This window comes from Oryctolagus cuniculus, chromosome 5, assembly GCF_051225735.1.
Source record: "Oryctolagus cuniculus isolate XC-2025 breed Fujian yellow rabbit chromosome 5, ASM5122573v1, whole genome shotgun sequence".
Taxonomy (NCBI): Eukaryota; Metazoa; Chordata; class Mammalia; order Lagomorpha; family Leporidae; genus Oryctolagus; species Oryctolagus cuniculus.
The window spans coordinates 66086524-66113554 of record NC_142871.1 but is presented as its reverse complement, the minus strand read 5'-3'; the positions used below and the strand labels follow the sequence as shown (position 1 = coordinate 66113554).

At 39.3% G+C, this 27031-nt stretch overlaps 1 protein-coding gene across 4 annotated transcripts in view; it reads left to right on the top strand.

Moving 5' to 3' along the window:
* LIN28B (lin-28 RNA binding posttranscriptional regulator B) overlaps positions 1 to 27031 on the top strand; it is a 134983-nt gene that overhangs the window by 66563 nt on the left and 41389 nt on the right. For all 4 annotated transcript variants that reach the window (XM_051855427.3, XM_089332815.1, XM_051855429.3 and 1 more), the window contains one exon: positions 17783 to 17967. In XM_051855427.3, the coding sequence (XP_051711387.2) occupies positions 17783 to 17967 (185 nt within the window). The remainder of the gene's footprint in view (positions 1 to 17782; positions 17968 to 27031) is intronic.

Genomic DNA, 27031 nt, shown 5'->3' with positions numbered 1-27031 from the left:
TTCTGTGATTGCTTTTCATTTATTAATAAGAACAGCCATTGCAGATAAAGTTGCTTCTTTCTTTGAATTCTCTGTATGCATCATCAGTGTGTTTCCAGAATCTTCAACAGAATGGGAAATCTGTTTTCAGTGACATCTGCCATTTCTTTTTCTTTTTCTTTTTCTTTTTCTTTTTTTTTTTTTTTTTTTTTTTGCTGTTGGAAAGTCCTTGATGTAGCTTGCCGCAGTCTTGCTTGGTCTAAATAGTAAACTACTTAATTTTCATTTTATTTTAAAGGCAGAGAGAGGGAGTGAGAAAGAGAGAAATCTTCCATCCATTGATTCACTCACCGCGTGACAACAGCCCAGGTTGGGCCAGGCTGAAGCCAGGAGTCCAGATCTCAATCAAGGTTTCCCACATGTGTGGCAGGGCCTTAAGTATTTGAGCCATCACCTGCTGCCTCCTAGGGTGGACATTAACAAGAAGTTGGTATTGGAAGCAAAGCCAACTTTACTTCCCAAAAGGCCACAATGGCCACTGCTGGGCCAACAAAAAGCCAGGAGCCAGGAGCGTCCTTAGGGTCTCGCAGGTGGATGCAGGGGCTCAAAGACTCAGACCATCTTCCACTGCTTTCCCAGGTGCATGAGCAGGGAGCTGGATAGGAGTAGAGCAACTGGGATTTGAACTGTATTGGATGATGGTGCTGCAGGTGGCAGCTTAATTTGCAGCACAATAACACTGGGCCTCCTGCCTTACCCCCACCAAGCAGATTCTTAACTGATGCAGCAAATGCCCCCTCTTGTTTTTACATTGCTTAAAGTCAAAAAGTTTAGATTTTTTTTAAAGATTTATTTTATTTATTTGAAAGACAGAGTTAAAAAGGAAACTTGTTGAAGTGAAATGGACACTATGAGAAACAATGACTTGATAAGCCCTTGTCCTGACTGTTGATGAACAACTTAATACTTGATCCCTTTTAGTATTTTGTTGTTGTTGTTGTTCTACTTAATACTATTGGTTGAACTTTGTAATTAACACACAATTATTCTTAGGTTTTTAAATTTAATTGAAAAGTGATCCCTGTTAAATATAAGAGTGGGAGTAAGAAAGAGAGGAGATGTTCAGTTTGGCACATGCTCAATCGGAATTGCCCCGAACAGTTTATAGTTAGAAATGTGCCTGGGGATTCCAATTCAATCCCAACAAGGTGGCATGTACCAATGCCATCTCACTAGTCAAAGTGATCAATTTCAGTTCAGAATTGATCATAATGATAGGATTAAGAGTCAAAGGGATCACATAAACAAAACTAGTGTCTGCTAATACTAACTGATAGAATTAAAAATGAGAGAACAATCCAACATGGAAGCAGGATACACAGCAGACTCATAGAATGGCAGATGTCCTAAACAGCACTCTGGCCTCAGAATCAGCCCTTAAGGCATTCAGATCTGGCTGAAGAGCCCATGAGAGTATTTTAGGATGGAAAGCCAAGACACTCTGGCAAAAAAAAAGAAAAAAAGAAAAGAAAAGATCTCTGCGAGCGAGATCCCAGCAGAAAGAATGGGCCATCAAAGAAGGAGGTACCTTTCTCTGAAGGGAGGAGAGAACTTCCACTTTGACTATGACCTTGTCTAAAGAAGATTGGAGTTGGCGAACTCAAAAGGCTTCCATAAGTTGGCAACTCATGACAAGAGCCTAGGGTGATTACTGACACCATAAATAGGAGTGTCAATTGTTAAATCAACAACAGGAGTTACTGTGCACTTACTCCTCATGTAGGATCTCTGTCCTTACTGTGTTGTACTATATGAATCAATGGTATAACTAGTACTCAAACAGTACTTTACACTTTGTGTTTCTATGTGGGTGCAAACTGTTGAAATCTTTACTTAATATATGCTAAACTGATCTTCTGTATATAAGGATAATTGAAAATGAATCTTGATGTGAATGGGATGGGAGAAGGAGCATGAGATGGGAGGGTTGCAGGTGGGAGGGAAGTTATTGGGAGGAAAAACCATTGTAATCCAAAAGTTGTACTTTGGAAATTTATATTTATTAAATAAAAATTTAAAAAAAGAAAAATTTAAAAAAGAGTTATAGAGAGAGGTAGAGACAGAAAAAGGTCGTCCATCCACTGGTTCACTACCCAGATGCCCACAATGGCCAGAGCTGCACTGATCCAAAGCCAGGAGCCAGGAGCTTCCTCCAGGTCTCCCAAATGGTTACAGGGGCCCAAGGACTTGGGCCATCTTCTACTGCTTTCCCAGGCCATAGCAGAGAGCTGGATCAGAAGAAGAGCAGTCGGGACTAGAACCGGCACCCAAATGGGATGCCAGCACTTCAGGCCAGGGCTTTAAACTGCTGTGCCACAGCGCTGGCCCCCTAGATGTTTTTTTATTACTTGTGCAGCTTGAGAAGTTCCTGATATTTCCTTAATCTGAAGGTAAAGTGGTTACACTTGTTGTTTATTGATAGTGTTCAATATATTATCATATACATGCCAGTCTTAATACTTTATAAAGATAAGAATGATGATATCTTTAGGCCAGCGCCACGGCTTACTTGGCTAATCCTCCACCTGTGGCGCCGGTACCCCGGGTTCTAGTCCCAGTTGGGGCACCAGCTTCTGTCCTGGTTGTTCCTCTTCCAGTCCAGCTCTCTGATGTGGCCCGGGAGTGCAGTGGAGGATGGCCCAAGTGCTTGGGCCCTGCACCCATATGGGAGACCAGGAGGAAGCACCTGGCTCCTGGCTTTGGATCAGTGCAGTGCGCTCGCCTTAGTGGCCATTTGTGGGGTGAACCAGTGGAAGGAAGGCCTTTCTCTCTGTCTCTCTCTCTCTCATTGTCTGACTCTGCCTGTCAAAAAAAAAAAAAAAAAAAAAAAAAAAAAAAAAGAATGATTATATCTTTAAATTATAATTTAAAGTAAACATAACATCTCATAAAGTTTCTTGTGTTAAAGATGTATTTTTAAAAATACTTTTAAATGAAATAGTTGAAACATACAAAAAAGTAGAATTTTAACAGTGAGTGCCATTACATACAATATCTAGATTATGTAATTAACATTTTTCTAAACTTTTTTCCTTATATGACTCTACAGCTATTATTCCTTTATAGATTCATCTGTCTTCCTTTTGATGCATTTTAAAAGAAGTTGCAGACATCAATACACTCTCCCCTCTCAGTCGCTAGGCAGTCATATCATTCGCTAGAATTCAATATCCTTTTAGAGATAAGATTGATGGACATTGAAATGTGTGAATTTTAAGTGCATCATTGAATAACTTTGGCAATTGCCTACTCTTTTTTAACCCTAACTGCTCTTAACATTGTATATTACTATCACTCCAGAAAGATCCTTGTGTGTCCTTCTTCAGTCAATCTATACATCCACTAACAGGAAACAGCTATTGTAATTTTTTTTCTAGCATAGCTTAGTTTTGTCTTTCCTAGAACTTCACAGAAATGGAATCATGGGCTCTCTACTGATCTTTTTCTAAAATTTCCTTCACTTTATATTGTTGGGAGATAATTTTCTTTGGATCTGTCACTCAAGATTGCTGCATGTCCTGTGAGTGAAGCTCTTACTGCTCTTTGTCCAGGCTTTCTTTTCAAAGATGTTTATGTAGTTACTGCTTTGGAACATAGAGATTGCATTTCCTTCCAGAGTAAAGGGCAAGCTTGCTTACTGCCCATTATAAAAAATTCAGGTTCCTAAGGTCAGGGTTCCTGTCTTGTAATGCAACCCACTGGATATATAGGTTTCATCTGACCTTCTTCCTGTCATCATGTGGGAATTGGAGCCTCTAAAACCAACACAAAAATGCTTGGGCTTCAACTACTGTTGCTCTGAATACTAAGCTATACTTTCTTTCTGATGCTGTAGTATCATGCCTTCACAGTACTAGCATGTGAAATTGTGGCAGCCTAGGTTGTGAGCTTGCACTAGAGGCAAAACTCCAAGACCCGTTGTCTTTTTTTACCTTTATTTATGTTCTGTATACCAGTAATAAGTATTTATTACTGAGTAATGTTCTATTATATGTACATAACAAAATTTGCTTATCTCTACTTTTGTTTAAGGTAGCTCTATTGCTTACAGTTTTTGCCTGTTAAGGATAAATGTATTATAAACGTTTGCACAGAAGTCTTTAGACATGTATTTTCATTTCTCTTGGATAAATACTTAGGAGTGGAACCCAGGGTCATAGGGCAAGTACATGTTTAATTCTGTTAGAGATTGAAGAACTTTTCAACAGTAGATCAGTCATTTCATATCTCTGGCAACAGTGTATATGAGTTCTAGTTGCTCCACATCCTCGGCAACTTGTAAACCATTTTAGTAGATGTGGACTGTATTGTGGTTTTTATTTATTTTTTTTTTTTTTGGAAGACTACCAATGTTGAACAACTTTTATGTACTTATTTTTATACATATATCTTTTTCCCATAGGCATATCTATTCAAGACTTTTGCCTGCTTTTAAAAATGTAGTTACATTTTGCTAGCCTTCTTATGAAAGACTTCTTACAGCTTGAGCAACCTAGTTTTTTCTTTTAAAGATTTGTTTTATTTATTTGAAAGGCAGAGTTACAGAGAGAGAGGGAGAGACAGAGTGAAATCTTCCATCCAGTGGTTCACTCCCCAGATGGCCACAACAGCCAGGGCTGGGCCAGGCCAAAGCTAGGAGCCAGGAGCTTCTTCCGGGTCTTCCACATGGGTGCAGGGGCCCAAGCACTCGGACCATCTCCGTCCGCTTTCCCAGGTGCATTAGGAGGGAACAAGATTCGAAGTGAAGCAGGCAGGACTTGAACCAGTGCCCATATGGGATGTTGGCACTTCAGGCGGAGGCTTAACCTTCTATGCCACAGCGCAGCCCAGCTAACCTAGTTTTTAAGAGACCCTTTGCTTCTGGAAAGTGATCCAAAGTCTGGAGTAAATAGTGTTTTTTCCATAAGGCTGACAGTACCCTGAGCATAACCCCGGGTGTGTGTGTATGTGTGTGTGTGTATGTGTGCTGGGATGAATAAAGCAGAGTCACAGGTCAAGTCTTTGGAAGACAAATACAAGTTAATATATAGAATGATGTGTCAGGAAAGTGAATATATATAGCATTTATGAAGAGATACAAGAGCTCCCATGCCAAATATTTTTTAAAAGTTTATTTATTTATTTGAAAGTCAGGGTTACACAGAGAGAGAAGGAGAGGCAGAGAGAGAGAGAGAGAGGTCTTCCATCTGCTGGTTCACTCCCCAGTTGGCCACAATGGCTGGATCTGAGCCAATCCAAAGCCACAAGCCAGGGTCTTCTGGGTCTCCCACACAGGTGCAGGGGCCCAAGGACTTGAGCCATCTTCTGCCTTCCCAGGCCATAGCAGAGAGCTGGATCGGAAGTGGAGTGGCCAGGGCTCGAACTGGCACCCATATGGGATGCTGGCACTGCAGGCGGCAGCTTTACCTGCTATGCCACAGTGCCGGCCTCCCCCATGTCAAATTAATTTGTTTTTGGTGTGGAGCAGGGACTGAGAGATTATGGATATTCAGGAATTTCCTACCTAAGAAGATCATCTCAAACAGGGGAAGATGGTTAAATTCAGTGTGATCTTCAGCGAGTAGTTTTGTCAAAGTAATTTCTTTTCTCTTTTAAAATTCTCTTTCCCTGAATAGTTGATACGCACATTTATCAGAGCTTTGATTGTCACATCTATAGAGTAGGAGTCAGAACACCATGGCCAAATCCAGCCCACTGTCTTTTTTTTTTTCCTTCACAGGAAGTTGTAAACGTATATATGTTTCTGTGTAACTTTTACTCTTCCTCCCGAATGATAAAACCATGAAATTGGGATTGGTGAAATCCCCTCTTAGTCACTTAGCATTGCTATATATAACACATATCATAGCCCAGGGGACTTTAAAAACATACATCCGCACCCCCACCCCTACCCCCGCAGTTCTGGAGGCTGGGACAGTCAAGATGAAGGAGCCAAGAGATTCTGTGTCTGTCCAGGGCTGTCTTCCTGATTTGTAGACAGCCCCCCTTTTTTCTGTAGACTAGACTGAAAGAGAGAGAGAGATTGAGAACATGTCTCTGGTGTTTCCTTTTTTAAAGGAATGAATGCTCCATCCGCATGGCTGAATTACTTCCTGCCCCGTAACGCTATCATATTAGGAACTAGGGCTTTAACACATGAATTCTGGAGGGGGCACAAACATTCAGGCCATAGTAAATCTGCAGAATTTATTGAGATGTCAGCAGTTACATATCTATTCATTTGAATGTGTATGTGTGCTGCCCATTGTTGTTGGACTCTTTTTCTATTATTGAGTTGTAAGAGTTCTTTATATATCCAGAAAACCAGTCCACTATCAGATGTGTTTTGTGAATATTTTCTCCCAATTCTGTCTTTCCTATATATTTTCAACAGTGTCTTTTGATGTGTACAAGTGATGATATCTCATTGTAGCTATTGCTTTATATGTCCCAAGAAATGTTTGCCTATCCCAGTCCTCAGAAGCTTTTTCCTCTAAAAGCTTCATGGTTTTGGTTTTTTTGACTAGGTCTGTGGTCAGCACTACTTATGGAAAAGACCTCTTCTCCTTAATGGAGTGCTTTCACATCTTTGCCAGAAGTCAGATTACCAGTGCCCAAACCTGGCTATTGGAGTCATTTGAAGAACGAAATAGTGGGTGGAAGATCACTGTCCCTGCTCCCACTCCCTGCCATTCTGCCTTGAAACAAATAAATAACTAAATTTTTGAGGGAAAAATAAAAGGAAGTTCAGGGATGTAAAAATACTAATCCAGTGAAAGTAAAGGACAAAGGTAGGTTGGATCCAATGAAATAGCAGGTGAAAACATTCAACACAATGTCTGCCTTTGAACAGATTATCATCACATCTTTGTTTTCTCCTGTGGGTAGTGGAGAAAAATAGGATAGGGGCCTGTGTTGTGGCATAGTGAGTGAAGCTGCCACTGTGCCCCCTGTATCCCATATGGATGCCAGATTGTGTCCCAGCTGCCCTACTTCGAATCCAGCTCCCTGCTAGTGGCCTGGGAAAACCAGTGGAAGAAGGCCCGAGTGCTTGGAGAGACTTGGAGACTTGGATGAATCTCCTGGCTTTGGCTTCAGCTTGGCTCAGCCTGGTCATTGTGACCAATTGGGGAGCGAACCAGAAAGTGGAGAATCTCTCTTTGTCTCTCCCTCTCTCTCTGTAACTCTGACTTACAAATAAGTAAATACATTTTTTTTTAAAAGTGGTACAGACTGTTTTTTTACTTACTTTCGTGTATCCTCAGTTTTGAAGTACAGGCCGGAGGGCAGTACTTAACTAATAGTTCCTGTATCATTTTCCTTTCATATTCAAGACAAGTAAGGTGGCTAGGTGTTTGGCTCAGCAGCTAAGACACTTACGGATATCCTGTATCAGAGCACCTTTTTTTTTTCTTTCTTAAAATATTTATTTATTTGAAAGGTAGAGGGACAGAGAAAGGGTTGGGGGAGAGCAAAAGATCTTCCATCCTCTGGGTCACTCATCAAATGGCTGCAACAACCAGGGCTCAGCCATGCTGAAGCCAGGAGCCTGCAACTACATCTAGTTCTCCGACATGGGTGTCAGGATTGCTGTACTTGGGCCATCATCTTCTGCTTTCCTAGGTGTATTAGCAGGGAGCTGGACCGGAGGCAGAGCAGCTAAAACTCCAACTATCAGCCCAATATGGGATGCTGGTGTTGCAAGCAGCAGCTTAGGTCGCTGCCTGACAACACCAGCCCCAGAGTACCTGGTTTTGTTTCCTGGCTCCAACTCCTGACTCCAGCTTCCCGCTAATGAGGATCCATGGAGGTAGTCGTGATGGCTCAAATAATCGGGTTCTTGCCAACCCACATTGGAGACCTGGATTGAGTTCTTGGCTTTAGCTCAGCCCAGACCCAGCCACTGAGAGCTTGGTGAGTGAATCAGCAGAAGGAGTGCTTGTGCACTTGTGTGTTCTCTCTCTCTCTCTCTCTTTCTCTCTCTCTCTCTCTCTGACAAATAAATAAATAAATGAAAGTCATTTTCCATCCTATTAGGTGAAATATAATGAGTTGACCATGGTTAAATTGAATTAGATAGATAGATAGATTAAAACTCTCAGTAAACATGGACTTTTACACTGCCATCATACTTCTTTTAACTTTTGTTTTCTTAAGGTGTGTGAATAAAGAAAGAACTAAAATATTCCTTTTCTTGGGTGAACTGGGCAATACAAAGAATGCATAATACCCATTCATTTCCATCTTTGTCCATATAGACAAAATGAAGTCATATGATTAAAAAAATTCCTGCCATTCGTGATAGTGATCCTACATTTTTTTTTTTCTTTAACAGAAATGAGGGAAACCTGCCCAGTGGCAAGCAGCTTATCCACAGTTGTGGGATACACAGTGCTTGTGGCGCCAGAGCTGGATCCCAGAGATCCTGACTCAGTCCTGAGCTCTTCTGTCGTGCTCTTCTAGGTGCCTCAGGCTTAAGGATTCCTGGAGTATCAGGCTATTACTTTTTCAAGGAGTGGTGATAAAGAAGCCCAGAATTTGGCCAACTGCATTAGATGATCATTTCTGACTTGGCGTTGTCTTCCAAAGATTTGTGTATACTATTACATCATTGTCTCTATCCGTACTAACAATACGTTGTTATATGGGATACATAATAATTTATAGTAGGAAATATGTAAAACTCTGAAATGTTTTACAAAATCAATTTCTCCTGTCTTTTTTTAAAAACTATTTGTAATAATCTTTTGCTAAGATTATTATGGTTACCTTTTAACAGGCTTCCCACATATATTCTTCCTGTTTCCTAACATCTACATTATTGCCAAAGCAGTTATATGTTTTAAAATACTGATTTGATCTTGCAACCTCTAAAAGAAAAAAAAAAGTGAGTAGATATTGTAGTAGACCTCATCAAATACTTAAGATACCAATCATAAGTTTTCATTATCTGGCTCTAGCTTACTATTTTCCAACCTCAGTTTTGGTGACCCTCTTCAAAGGAATACCCTTAAACTATTCTAGTTGTCATCCTCAAACTTATATTAACTATCCTGAACAAGCATATGGGTAAACCTTTAATTTAATTTGGATTACTGTCTTTCATCTCCATTAAAATCCATTAAATCCGCTCTCTTTTTTAAAAGATACATTTATTTATTTAAAAGGCAGAGTTACAGAGAGGAAGGCAGATAGAAGAAAAGGGATCTTCTATCCACTGGGTCACTCCCCAAATGGCCGCAAAAGGCAGAGCTGGGCTGATCTGAAGCTGGGCCAATACAAAGCCAGGAGTCAGGAACTTCTTCCCAGTCTCCCATGTGGGTGCAGGCACTCAGGATGGACTTGGACCATCTACTCGTTGCTTTTTCAGGTGCATTAACAGAGAGTTGAATCAGAAGAGGAGTAGCTCTGATTTGAACTGGCACCTATAAGAGATGCCGGCGCTGCATACAGCAGCTTTACCCACCACGTACAGTGCCAGCCCATTGCTCTCTATGCACTCAAAAATGTTCATCATTTCTAAAAAGTTCCATAGTGCCTCTACCTGGTATAAACCCCTGCTTGGTATTATTTCTGTTAGTTTAGGGAAACTTTCTTATATTACTCATTTCATAATTTTCCCCCTATTTTTTATATTCTCTCTCCTCAGAACTCAAGTTAAAGTTGAATCTTTATCTTTTTGGGTTCCTCTGCATTTATTGTTTTTTCTCTCATGCATTCCTTCCTTCCTTCCATTTGCCTATGTATAGTTAGTTTATATCCTGAGAAATTTTCTAATCTTTTACTTCCAATGCACCTAATCTTAGCAACCATTTTTAATTTTCTTAGAATGCTTTTTCAATTTCCTGACTTTTTAATCTTGTTTTATTAGTGTTATCTCTCTCATATCTCTGGATATTGGATTTAACATTTCTTTTGTTCTCTCATTTGTTTTTGCCTTTGTTATGCTGCAATTTTTTAAAATAAATATTTGTTTATTTGAAATGCAGAGTAACAGAGGGGGAAAGGGAAAGAAAGAGGGGGAGCAAGAGAGAGAAAGAGAGATATCTTCCTCCTGCTGGCTCACTCTGCAAATGCCCACCATAGCCAGGGCTGGGCCAGGCCAAAGCCAGGAGCCAGGAACTCCATTCAGGTCTTCCTTGTGAGCAGCAGGGATTCAAGTTCGTAAGTCATCATCTTCTTCATTCCCAGGCACATTAGCAGTAAGCTGAATCAGAAGTGGAGCAGCTGGAACTTGGACTGGTGTTTAGATATAGCATGCCAACTCCCAAGTAGCAGCTTAACCTGTCACACTACAATACCATTCCCAGTCATGCTGCACACTTTGAGATTCTTGGGTGGCTCCTCAGATAATGTGAAGGAGTGATAAGAATGAGGGATGAGTATGATGTAAGATTAAGTGTGTAGGGATTCAGTGGCTTCTTTGCTGACAAAATGAATTTTAGCTATTTGTAGTATCCAATATTTCATTGGTTCCCTAGATATTTCTTCCCAGTTTCTTTTTTTTTTAACTTTTATTTAGTAAATATAAATTTCCAAAGTACAGTTTATGAATTAATGGCTCCCCCCCCCAACTTCCCTCCCACCCTCAACTCTCCCATCTCCCGCTCCCTCTCCCATTCCATTCACATCAAGATTCATTTCTAATTATCCTTATATACAATGTAATACTTTATCCCTTTTAGTATTTTCTTTTTTTTTTTTTTTTTTTTTTTTGACAGGCAGAGTGGACAGTGAGAGAGAGAGACAGAGAGAAAGGTCCTCCTTTGCCGCTGGTTCACCCTCCAATGGCCGCCGTGGCCGGCACACCACACTGATCCGCTGGCAGGAGCCAGGTGCTTCTCCTGGTCTCCCATGGGGTGCAGGGCCCAAGCCCTTGGGCCATCCTCCACTGCACTCCCGGGCCACAGCAGAGAGCTGGCCTGGAAGAGGGGCAACCGGGACAGAATCCAGCGCCCCGACCGGGACTAGAACCCGGTGTGCCGGCGCCGCAAGGCGGAGGATTAGCCTAGTGAGCCGCGGCGCCGGCTCCCTTTTAGTATTTTCTTTTTGTTCCCAGTTTCTTTAGAGAAAGGCCCATATTATTTCCCTTGAGGCACTGTTTGGCTGTTTTCACGTGTTGCAGGTAGGTATAGGGATGGGAGGATGAAATGGACATCTTGTTCTTTTTTTTTTTTTTTTTTTTTTTTTGACAGGCAGAGTTAGACAGTGAGAGAGAGACAGAGAGAAAGGTCTTCCTTTTTCTGTTGATTCACCCCCCATGTGGCCGCTATGGCGCACTACGCCGATCTGAAGCCAGGAGCCAGGTGCTTCCTCCTGGTCTCCCATGCAGGTGCAGGGCCCAAGGACCTGGGCCATCCTCCACTGCCCTCCCGGGCCACAGCAGAGAGCTGACCTGGAAGAGGGGCAACCAGGACAGAATCCGGCGCCCCGACCGGGGACTAGAACCGGGTGTGCCTGTGCCACTAGGCGGATGATTAGCCTAGTGAGCCGCAGCGCTGGCTAAAATCTTGTTCTTAAAGAAGTCTTTCATGGAGCCCCCACCAAGCCCACAGCTTGCTCCTGCCCTTTGTCCATGTTCAATCTGAGCATAGTCTCGGCATTCTTTAGGAATGCCAGTCCCTACTTCTGTTGCAGTTTTCAGTCAGCACTCCAACTTACAGAAGTCTGTTGAATTATATTTTCTGTTGATGGCACCATTCTCATTCTCTTACTTATTCTGTTAAAAAATATTTTTACTGTCATTCTGATGACTTTTAAAGAGTAACATGAGACCTCTGTCAGTCTGTCATTTCGACCTGGAAGGGAGTTTATGCTTCCTAGAGAAGAAAATCTCCTCTCTCTAAGGAGAACCAGGGATTACAGATTAGAAACATTTCTGAATTTTCACAGTCCACTTGGAAAGACATAACATGTGCCAAGAGAGATCATTACTATCTGTATAGATATCTTAGTAGAAATACTTGGCAAATAAAGTATAATATTTGGACTGCTTTCACTTGCCTCCATCTACATGTTACTCTTCTTTGCAATTTGTTTTTAAACAGATGGAAATAGGAAAAGGAGTATAACAAGGAAATTAAAAGCAAATAAAAGCAAAGATTTTTAATTGTGAGCCAGAATGCATTTTAAAAATTGGAATTAAGGGAAATGAGAAAAGGAAACCATGTTTGGTTGAAAGAAGAGCACAAATGAGAAGTGTTTGATGTGCTACTTAATATAGTCACATTTAGAATTGGCCTTTTCAATAGTAAGTATATGGTATTGTGGTAGGCATGACAGCAGTTTCTTCTAAATACTTCATTCATTTTGTCATTCCTTTGTTCACTGAATTATTGAATGAATATTCAGTAATTGTGATTCTCTTCTATAGAGAATAAACTTCTAACTTGTTAAAAAGGTGGGGGGGGGCACAGATGAAAATGTAAGCCGTAAGTTCTACCTTATGTAACTCTTAGTATAGATTAAACAAAAATGTACATGAAGTTGTTCAGGTAAGTGGTTGTTCATGGTAGGTAGCTCTTCATAGATTGCATCAAATTTGGATATTTCCTTAGAAAATTTGAGTGAGGGAAGGCAGTTGGCTCAGTGGTGAAAACGCTGCTTGGATTGCCTTCATGCCACACCAGACTGCTCAAGTTCCAGATACCCGACTTGTGATCCTGCTTCCTGCTAATGTGTACCCTGGGAGGCAGCAGTGGTGGCTCAAGTACTTGGATCTCTGATACCCACATGGGAGACCCAGATTCATTTTGGGGTTCCTGACTTCAGCCTGGCTCACCCCTACCTATTGCAGGCATTTGGGGAGTGAATAAGTGGATGAAAGTTCTCTCTCTTTTTCCATGTCTCACATAAAGAGAGACTAAGGAAGAACAAGGAAAATAGGTTCATATCAACTTCTAAGTAGAGTTGTCTGACAGTGTTATTACCCTCAACCATTATAATCCTATCAGTGCATTCCAGATGTGCTATATACTGTGTCACTTTGACATTAAAAATAAGAAAATCTATGTAGTAGTAGTATGAGCCAGAAAACTTGATTTTGCATGAATAACTCATTTAAAGGAATTCAGTCAATGTTTTCCCCTCCTCCTCCAACATGAGAGTTCCACTAATAATCCTTAAGGATTTTCCTGATGCCAAATCTAAAATTCTTTTAAGTACTTATTGAGTGATGGCTATTTGCAGGCATTATGCTAAGCCTTTTGGGAAATACTAAGATATACATTGCAATCCCTGGCCTTCAGTAAAAGATAAATCCAAAAGAGTAAAGAAAATGGGAGGATAGTATACAAACAGTTGCCTTATACAGCAGAGTACTATAAAAACCACACAGAATAATCAGTTAAGTGAATGAGAATTCCCAATTTGGCACAATCGAGGATCATTATATAAAGGATCATTTGAGCTATTCCATGAGATTTGCCTAGGATTTTGGTAGACTGCTGTGAGTAGAAAAGTGCATTCTCAACCAGAATAAACTGTAATACAGAGTTAATAAAATCTACAAGGAAATGTAAGATAGCCAGGTTCACTAATGGAGAAGTGTGGGTTAGATTGCGGGACAGGAAGTGGAATGTAAGTAGAGTAGGATTATAAAGGATCTCACCTACAAACTAAGAGCAGTGTTGTCGATTTCCAAGACAGGCTGAGATTTATTCAGAGAAAATGAACAGGTGTAGGAGAAGCCATGGAATATAGAGGGGAACTTGTTGCCAAAAATATCTGTGACGAGACTATCAGACTTGTCCTGGCAGAAGATAGTGAGGACCTGTGGTAGGATTATGCAGACCAACAAAACGGATGAAAGAGATTTTGAAGTTACAGATGCACAAGATTCAGCACATGGTTTGGATAAAATTAAGGATTGTAACCGATGTGACTGGGAAAATGGAGGAAACTTGCATAAAAATTGACAAGTAGAAAGGAGAAATTTGAATTTTGTGAACTAATATGATGAGCTAAGTATCTATTTTCCAACGAGTTTTTTGCTATCTATATTATAGCTTTTTTTATCTGATAACATAGAGTGAACAGTCTCTGTGAACCCTCATCTTTTTGTTGCAGAGCCTTTATAATTTCTTAGGGATATTTATTATTTTTTTGCCAAGTAGTATAGCTCTAGTGTTATACATACTATCTTGTCATATATATATATATATAAAATTTGAGAAGGGAGGCCTATATAACAAAACTTTAAAAAGTGCTCTTTCAGAATATCATGATAAATAGCCAGAATTTTGTTGTCCATAAGAGTGGAATTTTCCTTAAGATTTGGCAAAGCAGTTTTATTTACAAGTGATACTTACCAAAAGTTAAAACAGTGGAAGATGAACTGAAGTTAGTAAAAGTGAACCCATACACTAGGAACTATGAGAAATTAATAAATGATAGAATTTTTGTTACAGAAAAATAACTCTGATTAAAACTGTCCCTTTGGCCAGCGCCACGGCTCAGTAGGCTAATCCTCCGCCTTGTGGCGCCGGCACACCGGGTTCTAGTCCTGGTCGGGGCGCCAGATTCTGTCCTGGTTGCCCCTCAAGGGAGACCAGGATAAGCACCTGACTCCTGCCTTTGGATAGCCGTGGTGCGCCGGCCGCAGCGCACCAGCCGCAGCGGCCATTGGAGGGTGAACCAACGGCAAAGGAAGACCTTTCTCTCTCTCTCTCTCTCTCTCTCACTGTCCACTCTGCCTGTCAAAAACAAAAACAAAAACAAACAAAAAACTGTCCCTTTATTCTCCTCATTTCAACAGCTGAACTATGTTCTCCTTCATCTATTTTAAAAGAAATAACCTACATTTTCTTAGTAGGAAGGAAGAAGAAAGGGAATTGAAAGCAAAAGAACTATTTATAGGGGCCGGCACTGTGGCTTAGCGGGTAAAGCCACCGCCTGGGACACCGGCATCCCATATGGGCACCAGTTCGAATCCTGGCTGCTCCACTTCCAATCCAGCTCTCTACTATGGCCTGGGAAAGCAGTAGAAGATGGCCCAAATGCTTGGGCCCCTGCACCCTCGTGGGAGACCCAGGGGAAGTTCCTGGCTCTTGGCTTCAGATGGACCCAGCTCCGGCCATTGCAGCCATTTGAGGAAGACCTTTTCTCTCTGCCTCTGCCTCTCCTTCTCTCTCTTTCTCTCTCTCTCTCTCTCTCTCTGCCTCTGCCTCTCTGTAATTCTGCCTTTCAAATACAGTAAATAAATCCTTTATAAATAAATAAATAAATAAATAAATAAAACTACTTATAGTTAGTGAGAAGACTTGGGAGAAAAAAATGAGAAGATGCTTTAGAAATGTGAAAATAACTTCAAAAATAATTTGAATAATTTGTTATTTCAGAGTGTGTAAACAGAATTTTTTTTCTACATACCATCAGACAGCTGCAAAGGCTTCATCAAATTGCAGACTTCAGCATGAAGGGTTTCATTATGTCAGGTGACCTGCACTAGAAACAGGTTAATAAGTCTGTTTTCATGTGTCATATCACTTTTACAATGAATAGCTTCCTTTTGCTTGACTTTCGAAGTGTTTTTATTTGTTCCATGAAATGCTTTGGTTATTTATAACAATACTAGTCCCTTTTATCTGCAGGTTTTATGTTCTAAGACCCCCAGTGGATGTCTGAAACTGAAAATAGTGCTGAACCCTACATTTAATGCGTTTTCCATCTTAAGTAAACATTTATGCCTTATGGCCTCTGTAGCTTTGATAGTTGAGATGCAACAGCAAAACCAGCACAGATTTTTTTTTTTCTTTCACAGTTTCACAGATAGAAGATTCATTGTAGCTATAAATATCAGCATTCTTAACTTAGAATTCTTTCCACTCAACAGGAAGCATTTTATAGCTTTTCTTTGTTATATCTGAATTGCCAGTGTTGCTGCTTTTGTGCTTTGGGGCCATTAATAAATAAAATAGGAATACTTGAACACAAGTACTGTGGCACCACAGCACTTGATGTAATACCAAGATGGCTCCTGAGTGACTAGTGAGTAGTGTATACAGTGAAGATACACTGGATAAAATGTTGATTCTCTACAGCTGGGATAGTGAGAAATTCCATCATACTCCTCAGAACTGTGTGAAGTTAAAAACTTATAAACTGCTTATTTCTGACACATTCCACTTAGTATTTTTAGATTTTGGTTGTTCTCAGGTAACCCAAACCTTGGAAAGAGGAACTATGGACAAAGGGAGACTGTTGTATTTACTAATTTTGAAATCTGACAGAGGCAGACAGTTCCCAATCACTGGTTCACTCCCCACATACCTGCAGTGGCTGAAGCCAGGAGTGGGGATCTCAGTACAGGTCCTTCACATGAATGGCAGGGACTCAAGTACTTGAGCCATCACCTGCTACCTTCCCAGAGTGTGCATTAACAGGAACCTGGAATTGGAAACAGAACCCAGATGTGAACCCTGGCACTGTGATATGGGATATGTGTGTCTCAAGTGGCATCTTAACTGCTGTGCCAACCATTTGCCTGGAATTGCTGTATTTAGCTGCCTTTAGAAGCATGGACTTGAAAGGGGGTTACATGTAGTTGAACAAGATTTTTTTTATTTTATTGATTACGTAGGAACCTTTTAATGTGCTGATTTGTGAGCCCACGGAGAAACAACACACATAGCATTTCACAAACTTAATTTGGCTAGGAACTCCTCTCTAGGCTTTTTCCCCCATGGAGTCTTTTTCAGAAGCACTATTATTCAGAAATCAGATCACTTGCATTTACAGATAAACAGAAAACAGATTAAATGACTCATTGAAAACTATGTAGTTATTTATATAAGGATGTAGACTTGAACTAAGGTCCTCCACCATACTGTGTTTCTTTTCTTCTGCCCCGCAACTTCAGAAAAGTATTAAAAATAATATTATATTTTAAATTATCTGTAAAATATTCACAGAGGTTTTGAAGAAATAAGTAAAACTAATTATTTTTAGTATATTTTGAATTGGCTGTCTGATGAAAAGAGTACTACTGAAAGAGTCAATGAATAATTAAAGCCATGGTTACAATTTTGTAATTAGGAAACTGGGGGAGGGGTGCAGAAAAATCAACTGTCTTTCAAATTGTAAAAATCAATTTCCTCTCAAGTTATAAAAAGCTCAGACAGTGCAGTGAAGTATATACCAGAAAGCTTCCCCACTTTCCCAGAACAGGACTGGAAAAAATGACTGTCGTTCACTGTCTATAAATGCACACTCTAACTCTACATAAAGACATAGATACCTTTCAGAAATCTTAATGTTGATGGCTATATGTTAGTCACATTGTTCTTTGAGCTTCATTTTTTTCAATTAAATGCATACAGATCTAAATATAAATATTCTCTTAGAAGCTTAATAATAGAGTAGTACTTGGCTCTATTATAATTTAAACAATTTCCAGTCAATAGACATTAGATAATTGTAATTTTTTTTTAACTAGACAGTACTGTGGTGTGTTTTGTATTGAAACTTTGTGTGAATATGTCTTCAGTAGAGTCTTTGAAGTAGAATTGCTTGTTAAGAGAACAGATACATTGTATAAGGATTACCAAATTGCCTTAAAAATGGTATTAGCTTATTCTCTCACTGCCAGTAGATAGGAAACCTTAAAATGGTATAAATTTCACTAAACTTAAAAGAAAAAAAAACCATGACTTTATGCTTTTGTAATGGGTAACAGAATATCTTGCTTTGCTAATCTTAAAATTATATAGTTTATAAAACAGTGACAATAATCATGTTCTCACTTTCTCTGCTCCTCCCTTTACAGAGCAAACTATTCATGGAAGGATTTAGAAGCCTAAAAGAAGGAGAACCAGTGGAGTTCACATTTAAAAAATCTTCCAAAGGCCTTGAATCAATACGGGTAACAGGACCTGGTGGGAGCCCCTGTTTAGGAAGTGAAAGAAGACCCAAAGGGAAGACACTACAAAAAAGAAAACCAAAGGGAGATAGGTAAGCATTTTCCTTTGCCAAATTTATGAGCTTATTCTACTTGGGGAAGATTTTTGAAAATTTATTTGTTTTATTATGTTAATAGACTTTATATAACCTCGCCAAAAGAAAATGCCACCACTATGGTAGAGCTGGATGAAGCTGTCTTGCCACTGGCATTATCTATAAAGTGTACTGAACTGAGCACTCAGCATCAAGTGCTAAATAGTGCCTTGATTGCCATTTCTACCAAATATCCGAGACCCCCAGATGAGGGGCGGAAGTTCCCAAAAGAGGTGCCTCTGTATGTGCAGAATTTGCCAACATATCACCCATTCTTTCAAATTAAAATATATGTATTGTTCTAACTGATTTTAAAAATACAATGCAAAAAACACTAAAAAAAAAAAAAAGAAAATCACTTGAAATTTGAGGTGGAAATCAAATAAATGTGTATGCTATTTTGAAACTTGTAGTTTTGTTTTTCACTGGAAAGTATATCACAGAATATTTTATTTCAATCAGTGACACTTGCATATATTCCCACTGTACGAATGAATCAAAATTTAATTTTTTAAAGATTTATTTATTTATTTGAAAGAGTTACAGAGAGAAAGGGAAAGACAGAGAGAGATCTTCCATCTGCTGTTTTACTCCCCAGATGGCCACAATAACTGAGTCTGGGCCAGGCTGAAGCCAGGAGCCAGGAATTTCTTCCAGGTCTCCCACTTGAGTGCAAGGGCTCAAGCACGTGGGCCATCTTCCACTGCTTTCCCTGGTGTACTAGCAGAGAGATGGCTTGGAAGTGGAACAGCCAGGACATGAACCAGTGCCCATATGGGATGCCAGTATTGCAGGCAGCAGCTTTACCTGCCATGCCACAACACCTGCCCCTCAAAATTTAATTTAAACAATGCTGTGTTCCCATATTTTGAATTTATTGGTAACATCACTATGATAATCCTTACACATACATTTTTGAAAAGTTGTCTGATTATATCCTTAATATAAATAGTTGGCAGCGAAAATTCTAAATAGAATAAAATTCTAAATAGAAAAAAATGTACTTAACTAATTTTGATATTTGGGGCTGGCGTTGAGGTATAGCAGGTTGAGCTGTTGCCTGTGATGCCTTCATTCCCTGTGGATGCTGGTTTGAGGCTCAGCTGCTCTGCTTCCCATCCAACTCCCTGCTGTTGTGCCTGAGTAGGCAGAGGAGGATGGCACAACTGTTTGGTGCCCTCTACCCATGTGGGAGACCCTGGGGAAGCTCCTGACTCCTGAGTTCTGCTTGGCCCAGCCCCAGCCGCTGCAGCCTTTTGGGACTAAACCACTGGATTAAAGGTGTCTCTCTCTGTCTCTCCCTCTCTCTCTCTGTGACTCTGGCTTTCAAATAAATAAAAATGAAATTTTTAAAAAATTTGATATCTACTTGTAAACTGCTTTCCAGCAACTATCTGGACCAGTATAGAGCTTCTCCAGAAGTGAGCTAGAAGCTCACTGAATGTTACCATTTCTAAAAGTCTTCTAGTTACATGGATTCAGAGATGCAGCTCATTGCTTCTCTTTGCATCCTTTATTACAGTAAAGGTTGAATATATATTATGTTCTCATTTTTTCCTTCTACAAATTGCGTGTTTCTTATACTTTGACCATTTTTCTGTTGAAATGCATTATTTGTAAATTCTTTTTGTAGATTTAGAATGTGAACTTTTTTGTCTCACAAAGAAGATTTAAAATATTATTTTCAGCTTGTAAAGTGTAATTTAGCTCTAGTGATAGTGGTTTTTAAAATAGTGTTGAAGTTTGGGTTTTTATAGAGACAATTCTGTAGCTGTCTCCATAATTCTGTGTACCCTTGATTGCTATCAGGCTTTCCAAACTACAAAATAATAAAACACTATAATATATCTATACTCTCTTGTATAAGTTGTATTCATTTAGCTTTTGCTGTTAACTATTCTGTTTGTAGTGTAACTTGTTTTCAGAAAGAGGGCCATAAGGACCTAGTTTTTCTTTTCTTTCCAAACTGCCAACCAGTTGTCTCTGTAGCACCTGTTTCCTAGTTCCTATTTTCACATTGGTTTGAAAACCCACTGAGGAATGGAATAAGTTCCATTTCATCTACACTTTTAGGAGCTCATTTTGTACAAAAGAAAGACCATGAATATTTTATATATATATATATATATATATATATATATATATATATGAGAAAGTGTTGATGCACATACTTATTAAAGTTGTTAATAATATATACCTACAGACAAGTAAAGGGAAGTAAGATAAAATGGTTCTTTATTTTTCCATGTATTTTAAATAAAATCTTTAACAATGTAGTTATAGAATGTTTTATGCATGTTTTTGATTGGAATCAATAAGAAAAGGAGAATGGTAGAGGTTGAAGAGTAAGAAAGCAAGAAATTCCTTCATATGGGACCTTGTTGACCAAGGTAAAGACTTTCCTTCTGGGAAAAAAATGGGAAGCTATTGTGAAATTTTAAGTTGAAAAGTAACATGATGTAATTTGAACTCTTTAAAGTATCTTTGTGGCAGCTCTGTTGACAACAGAATGTAGAGAGGCAAGAATGGACAAAGACCAGGAAAGAGATGGTGATAGTTTGGTCTGGGGTAGTAGCAGAAGTGGTGAACAAAAATCCTGATGCATTTTGAAAGCAGGTCTTACTGATGGTTCTGATGTGAACTGTGAAAGAGAAGAATCCAGGAAGATGCCAAGGCTTGTTTGGCCTGAGTAACAGGAAAGATTGAAGGACCATTTACCAATGGGGATGAGTATAGAAGGAGCAGAAAAATGAAAAGTATGTTTCAGACATATTTAGTTAGCAATACATGATTGGCAGTGAAGTGGAGATATAAATCAGGCAAATGGGTGCATGATTTCAGATTCTAAGGCTAGAGATAAAAATTAGACAATAGACTCATGCAACAAAAGATGGTATGTACAATGATAAGCCAGAATGAAATCAGTATACATAGAAAAGAGAAAAGAACTGAGCTCTAGGGCATTCCAGCACTGAGTCAGGAATAGTAGTAGGAGGGCACTAAGTTAGAAGGAGGGTAGTAGGAAAATCAAGAGAGGAATTTCATCTTCTAAGTCAAGGAAAGATTTTCAATGAGAAGATGTTAACAGAGGTATTAACTGGTGCTGCTGGTGAAATAATCTGGTAAGATGACCACTGAAACTTTACCATTTAGCAACATGGAAGTCATTAGTGAAGTTTATAAGAGTTAAGTTTGGTGGGTTGTGTTCAACAGAGAATAAAGGAGAGAAATCAGAGACAGCAAGTGTAGACGATGTTTTGAGAAGGTTTCCTCTAATGAGAGCAGACAGTGAAGCAGGAGCTAAGGGGAAGAAATTACAGCATGTTTATGCATTGATGGGAATGGCCTGGTAGAGAGAGAAGACTGGACAGGCAGGGGAGAGCTGGTCATGTGAGTACAGATGGCTCATTCTCAAAAACTGGATACAGGGCATAGCATACAGGCACAGATGTGAATGGGTAGATATATATGAAGGCGGGATAAAGTGAGATTTCTCACCTTCTTATACTATTTTCTTTTTTTTTTTTTTTGTTTGTTTTTTTTTTTAAACTTTTATTTAATGCATATAATTTTCCAAAGTACGACTTATGTATTACAATGGCTTCCCCCCCATACCGTCCCTCCCACCCACAACCCTCCCCTTTCCCACTCCCTCTCCCCTTCCATTCACATCAAGATTCATTTTCGATTATCTTAATATACAGAAGATCAGCTTAGTATACATTAAGTATGGATTTCAACAGTTTGCTCCCACACAGAAACATAAAGTGAAAAATAATAGATGATTTTTTTAAATGATGATGAAATCAGAGCAGACCTATTGTCATGTTTAATCCCAGTGAGAGTCAAGTTGGGAATTGATAATTTCTTTTTTTTTTTTTCTTTTTTTTTTTTTACAGAGGATCAGTTTAGTATGCATTAAGTAAGGATTTCAACAGTTTGCACCCCCATAGAAACACAAAGTGAAATATATTGTTTGAGTACTCGTTATAGCATTAAATCTCAATGTACAGCACATTAAGGATAGAGATCCTACATGAGGAGTAAGTGCACAGTGACTCCTGTTGTTGACTTTACCAATTGACACTCCTGTCTATGGCATCAGTAATCTCCCTATGCTCCAGTCATGAGTTTCCAAGGCTATGGAAGCCCTCTGAGTTCTCCGACTCTTATCTTGTTTAGACAAGGTCATAGTCAAAGTGGAGGTTCTCTCCTCCCTTCAGAGAAAGGTACCTCCTTCTTTGATGACCTGTTCTTTCCACTGGCATCTCACTCGCAGAGATCTTTTGCCAGAGTGTCTTGGCTTTCCATGCCTGAAATACTCTCATGAGCTTTTCAGCCAGCTCCGAATGCCTTTAGGGCTGATTCTGAGGCCAGAGTGCTATTTAGGACATCTGCCATTCTATGAGTCTGCTGAGTATCTCACTTCCCATGTTGGATCACTCTCCCCTTTATTTACTCCATCGGTTAGCGTTAGCAGGTACTAGACTTGTCTATGTGTTCCCTTTGACTCCCAGTCCCTTCACCATGACCAACTGTGAACTGAAACTGATCACCTGGAACAGTGAGATGGCATTGGTACATGCCACCTCGATGGGATTGAATTGGAATCCCCTGGTATGCTTCCAACTCCACCACTTGGGGCAAGTCAGCCTGAGCATGTCCCAAATTATACATCTCTTCCCTCTCCCATTCCCACCACCATGTTCAACAGGGATCACATTTCAGTTAATTTTCAACACTTAAGAATAACTGTGCATCAATTACAGATCTAAACCAGTCATATTAAGTAGAACAGATAAAAAAAACTACTAAGAGGGATAATGTATTAAGTTGTTCATTAACAGTCAGGGCTATGCTGATCAAGCCACCATTTCCCATAGTGTCCACCTCACTCCAACAGGTTTCCCTCTTGGTGTTCAGTCAGTCATCACCGATCAGGGAGAACATATGGTATTTGTCCCTTTGGGACTGGCTTATTTCACTCAGCATGATGTGTTCCAGATTCCTCCATTTTGTTGCAAATGACTGGATTTCGTTGTTTCTTACTGCGGTATAGTATTCTAAAGAGTACATATCCCATAATTTCTTTATCCAGTCTATCGTTGATGGGCATTTAGGTTGGTTCCATGTCTTAGCTATTGTGAATTGAGCTGCAATAAACATTAGGGTGCAGACCGCTTTTTTGTTTGCCAATTTAAATTCCTTTGGGTAAATTCCAAGGAGTGGGATGGCTGGGTCGAACGGTAGGGTTATCTTCAGGTTTCTGAGGAATCTCCAGACTGACTTCCATAGTGGCTTGACCAGCTTGCATTCCCACCAACAGTGGGTTAGTGACCCTTTTTCCCCACATCCTCGCCAGCATCTGTATACACAGACAATGCCATGGCTGAGGAAGAACTTCTAAGATCAATCCCATTCACAATAGCTACAAAAACAATCAAATACCTTGGAATAAACTTAACCAAAGACGTTAAAGATCTCTACGATGAAAATTACAAAACCTTAAAGAAAGAAATAGAAGAGGATACCAAGAAATGGAAAAATCTTCCATGCTCATGGATTGGAAGAATCAATATCATCAAAATGTCCATTCTCCCAAAAGCAATTTACAGATTCAATGCAATACCAATCAAGATACCGAAGACCTTCTTCTCAGATTTGGAAAAAATGGTGCTGAAATTTATATGGAGGCACAAGAGACCTCGAATAGCTAAAGCAATCTTGTACAACAAAAACAAAGCCGGAGGCATCACAATACCAGATTTCAGGACATACTACAGGGCAGTTGTAATTAAAACAGCATGGTACTGGTACAGAAACAGATGGATAGACCAATGGAACAGAATTGAAACACCAGAAACCAACCCAAACATATACAGCCAACTTATATTTGATCAAGGATCTAAAACTAATTCCTGGAGCAAGGACAGTCTATTCAATAAATGGTGCTGGGAAAATTGGATTTCCACGTGCAGAAGCATGAAGCAAGACCCCTACCTTACACCTTACACAAAAATCCACTCAACATGGATTAAAGACCTAAATCTACGACCTGACACCATCAAGTTACTAGAGAACATTGGAGAAACCCTTCAAGATATTGGCACAGGCAAAGAATTTCTGGAAAAGACCCGGGAGGCACAGGCAGTCAAAGCCAAAATCAACTATTGGGATTGCATCAAATTGAGAAGTTTCTGTGCTGCAAAAGAAACAGTCAGGAGAGTGAAGAGACAACCGACAGAATGGGAAAAAATATTTGCAAACTATGCAACAGATAAAGGGTTAATAACCAGAATCTACAAAGAGATCAAGAAACTCCACAAAAACAAAACCAACAACCCACTTAAGAGATGGGCCAAGGACCTCAATAGACATTTTTCAAAAGAGGAAATCCAAATGCCCAACAGGCACATGAAAAAATGTTCAAGGTCATTAGCAATCAGGGAAATGCAAATCAAAACCACAATGAGGTTTCACCTCACCCCGGTTAGAATGGCTCACATGCAGAAATCTACCTTCTTATACTATTTTCTTAGTGAAATTTGAAGCAAGTTTATTACACTGAGGGTGATGGTAAAAGAAATTTGAGGATTTAACCAGAAAGGAGAAAATATGAAATAGGAAAATGAAATAATAAATTTGTTGTGGAAAAGAGTAAAATTCCAGGCTGTACTATCAAAAATCTATTTTAAAAAAGTTAGTGGACGTGAGTTTAAAGTTGTTAAGTCAATATGATTGTGTATTTTCTCCTGCCATTGTTGACTTCATGGTTACAGTAGTGAGGTGGGCATTAAAATGGATTTATTTAGAATTATATGTTTCCAAGTTGAGAATGACACAGGAAGAGAGGCAAGGACACTGAAGATATATGCAATAGAACAATTGTAATGATAGATGGCAGAATATACATTGAATAAGGAATGAGGACAAGAGGTGGTAGGCTCCTGTGTAGGTTGCAGTGGGAGCAGAAAATTGTTACTGTTGGAGTACTAGAAGGAATGATCTGGCAAGGCAGAGGGGATGGACAGAAGAAGTAACTGTTCCAGTCACTTACATTTATTGCTTGTCTTACCATGATTACGACTTTGACACATTTGGTATCTAAGGATTTTCAGCTTCCTATTGAGTTTGGGATGCCTGTTCTTTTTGTCATAAGGATTAGCAATTTCAGTTTCTCATGTGCTACTTGTTTTTATAAAACAGTCATTAAAGTATTCAAATATAAAGACTCCTATACTGAAACTGGAAACAGGGGAAATGAAGTTTGGCAATATGGTTGCCAGAAACAGATCTTTGTCAACTGATGGTAAGCACAGTTACCAAGGCAGTGATTTACTCTCTTAGTGTTTAAAAGACTTACAGATTTTTGATGACTTTCTTGATTTCTTTCTTGTTTTTTTTTTTTTTTGTTTGTTTGTTTGTTTTTTTTAACAGGCAGAGTTAGTGAGAGAGACAGAGAGAAAGGTCTTCCTTCCGTTGGTTCACTCCCCCAAATGGCCACTATGGCTGGCGCGCTACGGCTGGCATGCTGCGCCGATCCGAAGCCAGGAGCCAGGTGCTTACTCCTGGTCTCCCATGCGGATGCAGGGCCCAAGCACTTGGGCCATCCTCCTTTGCCTTCCCAGGCCACAGCAGAGAGCTGACTGGAAGAGGAGCAACCGGAACTAGAACCCGGGGTGCCAGTGCCGCAGGCAGAGGATTAGCCTAGTGAGCTGCAGCACCGGCCTCTTTCTTGGTTATTAACCCGGTCTGCTTCTTAAGACAGTTTTAATAATGAGAATAAAGTTGTTCTTTGATCCAGATTTCATGTTTTATTAATGTAGTTATAGAAAGTAGCTTTAAAAGTCTTATAAAATATTCTGCAGTCTGTATTTAAAAGTGCCTGTTTTCCCTTGATTCGGTATTTATGCTGGTTTAAATTATTCCTACTTCCTTCCATTTTACTTTATTTTTACTTTTTATGTTCTGGAAATTTTCATAATAAAAGATAGAAGGAATAAACACAGCCAACACCCATATATCCTCACTTGTAATATTTTAATTATTATAAATATTTTGTGGAATTGTTTTAAAGTATGTTACAGATGGCATGGCACTTTATCCCTTTATCATTCCTATCAAATTAACTTTGATTTTCCAGTTCCTGGCTCCTGGCTTTGGCCTGGCCCAGGCTTGTCTTACACAGGCATTTGGGGAATGAATCAGCAGATGGCAAATCAGTCAATCAATAAATCAATCACTCTGTTTCTTTCTCTATCAAGTAGATGAAAAGAAAATATATTTTTTAAAAATTGTATTTCTGTATATTTTGTTTGGCGCATTGTTTAAAATTCATATTCAAATTGTCATATGGTAAAATTGACTTCTTTTTGTTTTTGGTGTACAGCTCATTGAATCTTAACAAGTGTATATGCCTGTGGTCACCACCACAGTCTGGATTCAAAAGAGTTACCTCACCAGAAATGTCCCTCTTATTATCTATTATAGTTACCCCTCCCCACCTATGATCTCCAGCAACCAGAGGCTTATTGTAGTCTTTTGGTGAACAGCATATAATTGGAACAAAATATGATACAACCCTTTGAAGTCAGATTTTTTTCACTTAGCATAATGTCTGTGAAATTCGTCTAAGCTGTTGGATATACCAATAGTTGATTCCTTTTTTTTTTATTTTTTGAATTGATTCCTTTTTATTGTTGAGTAGTATTCCATTATGTGGATGTAGTTATTCACCCATTTATCTGCTGAAAAGCATTTAGGTAATTTCTAGTTGTGGCAGTTAGGAATAGAGAAGCTATAAACATTTGTGTACAGATTTTTGTGTGAACATAAGTTTTCATTTTTGGAGTGACATTGCTGGATGATATGGTTATAGGTGTAGATTTAACTTTGTTAAAAACTACCACATTGTTTTCTAGAGTGATTGTATTATTTTGCATTCCTACCAGTAATATACAGGAGTGTCAGCTGCTATGGATGTTTGCCAGCATTTGAGTTTGTCAGTTTTTTTAACCTTTCT